This window comes from Charadrius vociferus, unplaced genomic scaffold (genome assembly GCF_000708025.1).
Source record: "Charadrius vociferus isolate BGI_N301 unplaced genomic scaffold, ASM70802v2 scaffold111, whole genome shotgun sequence".
In the NCBI taxonomy this organism is placed as follows: domain Eukaryota; kingdom Metazoa; phylum Chordata; class Aves; order Charadriiformes; family Charadriidae; genus Charadrius; species Charadrius vociferus.
The window spans coordinates 3,849,821-3,859,872 of record NW_009647046.1 but is presented as its reverse complement, the minus strand read 5'-3'; the positions used below and the strand labels follow the sequence as shown (position 1 = coordinate 3,859,872).

The 10,052-nt window shown below is 59.4% G+C and overlaps 1 protein-coding gene across 1 annotated transcript; it reads right to left on the bottom strand.

The window, feature by feature from the left end:
* Positions 1–2,492: 2,492 nt before the first annotated feature.
* Positions 2,493–4,469, bottom strand: CHST1 (carbohydrate (keratan sulfate Gal-6) sulfotransferase 1). Its single transcript, XM_009895677.1, has one exon. It carries the CDS (start codon positions 4,467–4,469, stop codon positions 3,210–3,212), a length of 1,260 nt encoding a protein of 419 aa, XP_009893979.1. The 3' UTR covers positions 2,493–3,209.
* Positions 4,470–10,052: the final 5,583 nt, after the last annotated feature.

Genomic DNA, 10,052 nt, shown 5'->3' with positions numbered 1-10,052 from the left:
TTTCCTACTGAATTTGTTTGCTTGGTTTGTTTTGCAGTGTGTTTCTGGGAATATTCTGCATCTCTGTATTTTAATTACAGTAAAATTTGAGGATAAAAACCTTGGTTACGCTGGCTCTTGTTTCCAGTGGGGGGAAAGGAGGAGGGGAAGCAGAGTTGAAGGAAGATGTTAGAGATTCCTTGGGAAATCAGATCTCTCCCCTAAGGGCTCTACATGAGGCACCAAGCAGGGCTGAACTTCTGTCCCTGCTTAAACTAGGACATGGCTTTCAACCACAATTCAGAAGCCATTTTGCTGCAGGCGCGTTTCCTGAATGGAATGGTAAGAACAGCTTGGGTAAGATTTCTAAACTCAGTTTCTTGTGCTGGTTTAAAGACCAGTGCAACAAGAGGACTTTTGGGCCGGGGACAGCTGGGCTAGCCCCAAAAGTAGGATCTCGGCACCTGAAGATGGGAAATCTTGCCTCTACAGCCACTGTTCCTTCATGCAGGTTTGCATAGCCACTTTTCCCAGCTGAGCAAGGAAGGAAAAGCCTCATTCCCCCCGCGGCAGTCGGCCCTTTCTGCAGGAGAAGGTGGTTTGACATCCCTCCCCAGAGCTGTGGGGAAGTCCTGCGGGGCAGCCAGACCCTCTGCCTTTGCTGGCTGTCAGCGCGGGTGCTGGGGAGGACACAGCCGGTCACCCTGGCCACCTCACCCAGTCACCCAGGGCACCCTCTGATGCTCCCGGGGACGCGCAGCCCTTGTGCAGGGAGGATTGCAGCCCAGTGGCCGGGTTGGGCTGGATCGGGCCCCAGACAGGGCGTCCCTTTTACTGGGTCGAGGCCAAGAGCCAACAGCTCAGCATTTGTTAAGTGCTGACAAAAGGATTAATTTAGTAACTAATAACGGGGCAATCAAGCCATTTATTTGGTTGACGTTTTGCTGCCAGCTGCTCAGTTAAGAGCAGCGAGCAGCGCACTGATGAGGCTGGCTGAGGCCACCTCTGCCGCCTGCCCCACTCCTCCGTCCTCACCCGCAGACGCAGCCGGTGGCAGGAGCAGGTTTGGCGGTGGAGGGGATGGGGTGAAGATGCTCATTGCTTTTGCCCCAGTGGGGTGAGGGGGTTCTCCTGCGAGAATGTGGGGAGGCAGATGGAGGAGGTGACCATCTCGCAGCACGGGCACACTGTTGCCTCATTTCTCGTCACGGGGCTGGAGCCGGCCATGTCGCCTTGCAGACAGCACAGCTGAATGGCAGATGCTGCAGCTGCGAGCCCTGAAGAGAGGCCCTCAGACGCATCACCCCTGCCTGCCTTTTCTGCAGCTCAGCTGGAGCAGGTTTGCCACGTTAAGCCAGGTTGGGGCTGCAAGAAAATCACATCTAGTTACAGCCTTCCCCTGCCTTGCCCAAGCAGTGGGAGCGCTGGCAGCGTGTCCTTGCTCCCTGAGGGCCACTGCGGCACCCAGTCTCGCCCTCTCTGAAATAAGAGCTTGGGCTGGAAGCTGGTGGGCAGCAGACCTCAGAAGACACCTTTGGAGAGGAGACCTGCCCAGGTAGGTGGGTGGTGGGTGACTCAAACGTGCCTGTGCCAGGAGCAGGCCCAGCACTGGAAGCATGTAGCCGTGGGTGGATATGACTAGCTGTGGTCACATGTCTCTGTGGGTCCTGGTCCTGCCTGGCTCCAGGAGCAGCAGAGACGGGAAAGCGCTGGGGCGTTGCTGTCCTCTATCTCCTGGGGACTGGCTCCAGCGGCTTCCCGTCTGTGGGACGTGCTGGGAGGGCTGGACTGTTTGGAGGACTCTGTACCAGCTGTGTCAGAGGAGCTGATGGGATGTTCCAAACAGACTGGCAAAGTCTCGCGTGGGGCTCTTGGTGCTCCGCTGCAGCACCGTACCGCTCCCGCCCTGCATGCCCGGCCTGCCCGTCCGGCTGTCGCTGCCCTGCTCAGCCCACAGGCCCAGCACGGCATGGCAGGGCCTCGCTCGGTGCCCACGAGGTGCCTCGAGCTTCAGGGCCAAATTGTGCATTGCCAGAACCATCTTCGTGTTTCCTTGTTTGCAGTTTTACAGCCTGAACTTGAGCGCTTTTCTCTGGTCCTCCAGGGCAGGGCACGCCGACGCTGGCATCGACAGCGTCAGACATGGTGGGGGTGTGGGGGGCAACGAGGGGCAGCCTGATGGGACCGGGCTCACCGTGCCGGTGCCATGAGCACTCTGCAGCCAGGCACTTCGGCAAGTCCCGTCCCCCCCATGCAGGCCAACAAGCTTCTCAGGTCTGCAAAACAGCCACAGATTCTCACTTTTGACTAAACTACTTGCGTTTTGACACAGTTCGGATGCAAACATGCAAGTGCCGAAGGAGGTGACGGCAGTTCCCTGCCACCCTGGGGGGCTCTGGTGTGGCTCCCCCGCCAGCCCTGCCCTGACCCGTTCCCAGCCTCGTACGAGCCAGGCAGGCCAGGAGCTGCTGGTTGTGTGTCCACCCTGGTTCAGTCACTGAGGTCTTTCAGTAGAAGTTCACCCCCAGGTCAGTTTTATTGCACTTTTATTTACAGAAAACACAGAAATAAAGCATTAAATGTGTTGGGCTTTTACCAAACCACCCAATCACTTCCCCACCCCCACCCATTTTTTTTTTTTTTTCTTTTGTGGGTTTTTGGCACAAAGAAATATCACAGGTGTCACCAAACAACCATGTAGGAGCAGCTGACCAACTGCCCAGCCCAACAAGAGGACTTAAAACAAACAGACGTGTCGCACTGAGATCAAAAACAAGAAGGTTGTTCGACATTCAGCTTCCAGTCTAACCTGCTCATCGGGGGCCAGGGGAGTTACTCTGGAGGGGACAACACCATTCATAAATTATATTTATATTTACCTCTTACATTGTAAAAGTAAACAGTGCAAAAGTACAGTACCCCAGGTACCCTTCGGTTTGGAAAGCTTGAAGGTTGCTTTATACATTTTTGTGTGTTTTGTAAACATTGTTACCCATCCACAGTTCTAGCTCTTGCTTGGAGAGACCCGACTCCTCTTGCGTCCAAAACGTGCTGAGGGGCAGCAATCGCTTCCCCTGGACTCTGTTGAGATTCCCGCTCAAGGTTTAGTGCAAATTTTGGAGAGAAAAAGACAAGAAAGAGAAAGGGGGGGGACGACAAACAAAAGAAAATAAAATAAGGCAACAGTTAGAAACAATCCGTATCAAAACCGGGCCCCCACGGGGGCTGCCTTAGGAGAAGGGCAGGAAGTCTCTCTCCTCCACCAGGCTGATGGAGAGGTTCTTCAGCTCCTCCTCAGAGCTGGCTGTTTTGTAGCCGAGCTGGGCCAGCACCTGCTGGCAGGCGTGCTGGGTGAACGCCACGATCTCGTAGGACAGCCGGAACCGCCACTTCTCCGCCGTTGCCGCCGAGTTGCGCACCGTCCCGTACTTGTGTTTGGAGGAGGACCTGTCTCCTCGGGTGTTGTTCTGTATCCAGCGCTCGACATTGCTGTCCATGGGGATGCCCAGGAAATCATAGATTTCCTCGGTCTTTTTCATGGGGTTCCTGGCCAGATCTTCGTACCGCACCAGCATGTACTTGCCCTTGAGCCATGGCGGCCGGTTGAGGCCGGTGGACACAGAGTTCCAGAAGTCCTCGCACACCGTGGTGAGCTGGGTCACGTCCAGGTTGTACGGCTTCCTGCCAGTGCCATCCCAGATCCTCCACAGCCGGTAGGTGTCCCGGAAAGTCTCACTCCGGGACGCCAGGATTCCACGGGGGTCCCTCACCAGCTGGATGACCTTCAAGTTCAGCCGCGGGTCCTCCACCAGGGCCCGGAGGTCGCTGACCTCGGGCACCCGCACAGTTTTGATGGCCACATGCCCGTGATCTCTGCAGGACTCGGTGGCCAGCGTCAGGTTCAAGGTACCGCACTTCTTCACGCAGTCTCCCTCCTCCAGGTGGAGATCGACAGCTCCCAGGGACTCACAGACAGGTGGGGAGCACAGGGCTTTGCTGGCTCCCCTGCGGAAGAGGCGGTCAGTGGTGTGGTTGACGGGCTGGGGTTTGATGTAGTTCTCCAAGAAGTAGAGGTCGCAGTCGTACAGGCTCCTCAGCAGGTCTCGACTGGCCCCCAGCATGACCCGCCTGTCCGTTGTACTCTTGCTCTGGGTCAACTTTGGGATCAGGGTGTACTGGACATGGTAGAGGGGCTCAAATAAATAGAAGACATCGAAGTGCTGGTTAAACAGCTGCCCAACAAACGAGGAGCCGCTGCGGGTGGTGGCGAGGATGAGGATGTGCGTCTTCCTGGAGAGGTTATATGTGAAAGTGGGGCTCTCGTCACACAGCCTGTCAGCCGCATCAGTGTCCTGGCTCAGGCTGCAGTTCACGGGGTTGGGGATGGGGCAGCTGTGGAAGGACTTGGCCGTGAAGGTCCGGATTGCTGTGTACTGGATTGCAATGGATGCCAAGGCTAGTAGGAGGACAGCCTTCCAGGAACATTGCATGGCTGGTCACCTTCATGGAGCTTCTTCACAGGTCGTCTCGGTGTCTGCAACCCAACAGAGAAGTCAAGGGTTGAGCAAGGACTGCCAAGAAGGACCCAAGTGTCCCACTGCCAGGGGTACCAGCAAACGCCCTCCCACAGTGCAGGTCCATCAGCTATAACCATATGGACCCCAGTCACACACTCCAGAGCCCCATTTCAGAAGAGAGGAGGACCAGGCAGAGGCTGGCAAGCCTGGAAAGACACTTCCAGCCAAGACTTCAGCCCCAGGGACTGCTTCCTTCCAGGCTGGGGGTGTATGCAAATCCTGTGCCTCACAGCTCACCCCATGTCCTGCGCCCCAGGCAGGGAGGTGTTAGAGTCCGGTGGCCACACCGTCTATATGCCTCCATCCAGCTGCTGCTGTGCCTCCTCCTCCCCAGCTGCCTTGTGAGTCACTTGTCACCCCATCAGCCAGTGCCTTCAACACCCAGTGCAGGGAAAGGGCAGAGGATGGTGCCAAGCACCGCCTGGAGAGGCTCATCTCCCTCCTTCCTGGCCAGTTGGCAGAACAAGGCATGGCCCATCCAGGCCAGCAACCTCCTGCTTGGGAGAGCAGTGATGGCTCTCCTGGAGCTGCAGACCTCTTTGCTTAGAGGTCCACCAGCCAGGCCAGCTCAGTCTGTCAGCCTCTGGGGATGAGCAGGAGCCAGAGCTGTCCTAGCTGCCAGCCTGATGTGCCCCCATCACTGAGCTCGTGGTGCTGGCCAGATCCTGCTCGGCTCTGGGATTCAGCCCCCCCTGCTATTCTGCGCGCTGGAGGGGAAAAGCGGTATTACAAAGGAGGAAGCGTGAGAAACTCCATCCCCTCCATCCTCTACTGGCAACCATGCAGTGGCGGGAGGCCTGGGCACCAGAGATGGGTGTGGAGAGGAGCAAGGCTGTAGCTGCACAAGCCAACTTCAGTCTAGTGCTGCTGACCCCCTGCCTTGCTGCTGCCTGTGCAGGGGAGAGGGCAGGGGAAGCTGAGCAGGACGCTTGGACAGGGTTCTCAGGGACAGCTAGGTGAGGAGCACCCCTGCCATGCCTGGGGAGCTGCGGCATTGCTGGGAGGGGGTGTAACTGGGGGTAGCACTTCAATATCTCTCCCCTGTTCACTAACCAAATAACTGTCACAACCTCTGCCCTGCTGCTCTCCACTGCATAGGGCTTCTCATCCACGTGCTATCGTTCCACAAGGCCAGCGGGGATGGGGGGGCAGGAGGTTACAGACTCATCCCAGAAGCCCCAAAACCCCCGTGCAAAGGAGACACCGCAGTATTAGCAACAGCTTTGAAGCTCCCCTGCACCCACTTCCCCTTCCCTGTCTTCCTTCCATATTCCCCCTTAGTGTGGTATGTTCACCCATGCATGTACCTCTGCAGCCACCTGTCCTTGCCCACCCTTCTTAGGCAAAACCAAGGGGACAGACCCAAATATCTCCCCTCTCCACCCAACAGAGCCAGCCCTTCCTTCCCACATCATCATCACCACCGTTCCTTCCTCTTCCCCACTCCTCTCACGCTCCCTGCGTGTCCCCAGGGAGAGCACCGAGCCAGCCCCAAGCTGGTGGCAAACTCCTGGTCCCCTGCTCCTCCCCAGCACACTGGCCACTGCGGGTAGGACTGTCAGAGCCGCTGCTGTCACTGCTCAGCCGAGGTCTCTGAGGGAGGCCGGTGGGCCAGTGACAGATTCAGCACAGGGGGACTGTTCAAGCCCAGAGCATGCTGGAATCCCTGACGGGCTTGAGACGGTGCAATGCTCCTGGTGTGTGACATGGCGTGTTGTTCCCATCTCCTCAGCTTGTCCCGCTCCCTGGAGAGACCCTGGCACCTACCGAGTGACACCGGGAGGGCTGTTCAGACCTGCAGGTGAGTAAAAAACCTCCTTCCCTCCTTTTTTTTTAAATTATTATTTTATTATTTACCAGTTGCCCCAGCAGCCCGCCCCAGGCACAGGCAGGAGGCTACAGGAGCTACCAGCTCCAGAGATCTCTTGCCAGGAGCGGGGTTTTCTGCACCCCAGGACCCCAGCATAGGGGCTCCAGCATAGCTGCTGCAGGTCACCCCCTCCACACCAGCCATCGCCATGTCTGTGCACCAAGAGCCGTACGTTAGACCCAAAATGATGCTTTGAGTAAGGGCTGCTTTCTCCTGGGCAGCTACCTGCCAGGGACGTGGCATGCGGCTGGGGACAGAAGCTGCAGACACTTGGCTGTTGCTGCTCCTGACCTGGGGTCACCTACCCCGCAGAGAGGAGACCTGGCCCCAGTGTCCACATGGGATATTATATCCCTTGGGCAAAGTGTTCTTCCAGGTCTGCTAAGTCAGGGCAGGACAGGAGGGTCCCTCCTGCTCTGGGATGCTGTCTAGGTGGAAGCTGCAGTGGGAACGCTTTCCTGCTCTCTAGTGATGGCGAACCACACTGCATCCTTCGCACACCACCTCGACTTCTCCTCCTTGCTGTGCTGCTGGTGGACGCTGGAGCAGATGTGACTCGGACAGTCCCAGGGACGTGACAGAAACCTGCAAAAGGCGACCGGCTGCCTCCTTGATCCCAATTCCTGCCGGATCGCTGCCTGCGAGAGTTTCAGGTTCTCCACCCACCCAGAACTGCTCCCCTTCGCAATGCACCAAGCTGCGGAGGGGAAGAAACGGGGTGTTGATTCACCTCCTTAGCAGCGCAGATGCAAACCTACAGCCCAGCTTCAGCCTCGGCTGCCCTTCATCACTCTTTGCTTGCGCCCTGCCCGTCTGCTGAGCTGCGGCCAGGGAGGGGCAGCTTTTGGGAGATGGCTTCCCTCCCTCATGTCTCATCTGTGGCCTTTAAAACCAGCCAGAGCCTCCTCTCAGCCCCCCGGCCGGCTCTCCCGCCTCCTCCCATCGCCGCCTGTCCCCCGGGGGACACAGTTCCCGCTCAGCCCAGCCCTCGGCTGGAGAGGCAGCGGCGACTGGCAGCCGGGTGCTCTCGGGGGGCTCCTGGGGCAGCGCGAGCACCGCAGCCAGGCTGGTGGGAGACACCTGCCGAGGAGGAGCTGCGCGTGGCTCCGCATGGCTCGGAGCGGGATGGCTGAGCAGCGGCTGCAGCGGACACGCTGCAGGAGGATGTTTCCTACGCACAAGCGCAGCGGCATAGCCACTTGCTCTCCCATCCCTGCCCAGGGCGGGAATCTTCTTCGTAAACTGGCCTGTTCCTGTTCAGGCACTGATACTGGGGCCAGCAGTCCAGACCAGCCGCTGGAGCAAGGGCCATGCCCACATGGGGCTGTATGCGAGAGTCCTGTGTGAGGCATGTGCTGTTTTGGCTACTCAGCCCGAGATCCTGGGATGCTGTGACCATGGGAGTCATCCAAAACGCTGGCCTCACAGCTGTTTCCATGCTATAAAGCGTTCCCAGCCAAAATGTCCCTCTGCTCTGTCTCCAGCTTAGCTCCACCAAAGACGATGAGCAAATGCAGCCCAAAGGCAGGAGCCGAGTCTGGTAGGTCCCTCCAGGCAGTTGGGGCTGTGAGATGGAGAGCTGTGGTGGGCATAAATCACTGGGACCTTCCAGCCCCCGGCATTGCTCGGCCTGCAAGGGGCCTGCGAGACGGCACATGGGGTATTTTTTGCGCTGTGCTGGGATCACCACTGCCCCTTCCCCGACCCTAATCCCGCTCTGGTGACAGACAGCATGCCAGACTGCGCTCCACTGCCTTGCCCGCGTCTCCGTCCAGCTGCCTGTAGTCACATCAGGACCAGGCTGTCCAGGAGGGATGCACGGCACCCAGCAACCGGCTCCGAGCGCTGCAGGAGGCTGGCTGGTGCCTGGCAGGGGGACAGGAGCATTGTCCGTGGGAAGAGGAAGGTGCCGAGCCTTTCCTCTCCCTTGCCCCGCTTCCCGCAGCCTTGAGCCCAGAGGAAGGGAGAGGATGTGCGCAGGCAGTGCAGCCTCCCCCACCCCGCACACCCGCGAAACAGTAGCGGGTGCACAGTCACCTGCCTTCCTCCTCCTCCTCCTTCTCCTTCTCCTCCTCCTCCTCCTCCTCCTCCTCCCCTGACTCCCAGCGCTGCTCCAGGGAGGACGAGCAGGCGAGAAGCCAGCAAGACAGCTCAGGAGCACCGGGGAGATTGGAGGTGATGAATTAAGCTGAACGGCATCCGTGAGTCACCGGTGCGGGGAGCAGCGAGCGTGGCCGGCCAGCCGCAGCGCAGCAGAGGCCCGGGAGGAGATGCTGAGAGGTGGACTCCTGCTTCGGGGACGGTCTTCCCAGGTTTGATGGGAATGACCTGCTTTTAGAGCCGTGCGGCAGGACCGCGGCACCAGAGGCTGCGCTGGCAGCTGAGCTCAGGCAGTAGGCAGGCTGGACCCAGCAGGGCTGCTGCAGCGACCGGTGCGGCTCGCGTGTCATCTTCCCTCCCAAAGCCACCAGGAGCTATGCAGGGCAGCGCCCCGGACTTGCCAAAGCTTGTTCTTGTGGGGGGCTCCCACAGCATCTCGAGCAGCGCCGCTGCCCTGCCTCCCGCCCCAAGCCTTCCTTGCAGGTTCCCTCGCTGCTCCCTGGAGGTGGCCACGTTTGGGCAACTTGGGGGTGATGGCAGCTTTAGACAGGAGACCTTGCAGTAACTGACACTGTCATTGCTGTGTTTCCAAGGCTCTCTCACAGGGCAGTCAAAAAAAACCCTGCTCTTTTCAGCTGCCTCCCAGGCTGTCCCCCTCTTTCGACAGCTCCCCAGAAGTTGTGCCCTCGGCCCGGCTGGGCTCACCCTGGGCTCCCTCACCTCTGCCAGGGAAATCCCTCTGCGCTTCCCCGCGGAAAGGAAAAGGGAACAGAAGAAGGTGCGAGGGTCTGTGCAAGGTGGGTGCCTGCTCCAGCCCTGGCATAAGCCCCGGTGCCAGGACAGCGTGCCGGAGGATTGCCTGTGCCCCACAAGCCCTCCCCGGGGCCTGTCCGGTGCTGGTCCAGCTACTGGCACCCTCAACCCCCAAAAACTGATTCCCGCCAGCGAGGCTGTTTCCATGGAAACGGCAGAGTGACTCAGGACTTTGGGACCAGCTGGAAAACACAACTGTGAGCAGAAAACGCGCCCGGGAGGTGCCGGGGTCTCGGTGCCAGGAAGATGGGTGGATGAGCGTAGGGACCGGGCAGGACTGTCTGCCCGCCCGAGCGCTCGGCCGCACTGGTGCTAGCGCAGAGGGGTACACCGGCACACCCCACGCCAGGAGTTGCGAGCCAAAAAAAGCTCTCTCCTGACACAAGTGCGACTGCAGCACTTGGAAAAGGCATCGCTGCAGCACCCTCGCCGGGGCACACATCCCAAAACGTGCCTCATCGCAGACAACCCCCTAATCCACCCCAGGAGGGAGACTCGTGCGTACGTAGTCACCCACAGAGTCCACAGCACCAACTTCAGCGGCCCCTCAGCCCTGCACCCTTGTCCCCTGTCCCCTCCCCAGCCGGCAACACCCCCGGGTGCCCTGCCCAGGGCTGAGCAGCTCCTTGGAGGGCTGGTCAGGGAGGGGGAGAGCACCCCCCCACAGTGCCTCCCTGCCCAGTCAGCCCGGCTCCTGCCGCCCCGCTGCCCCC

Bases quoted from the DNA above. Each gene is read 5' to 3' on its own strand.
- CHST1 (XM_009895677.1), bottom strand. From the start codon at position 4,469: ATGCAATGTTCCTGGAAGGCTGTCCTCCTACTAGCCTTGGCATCCATT.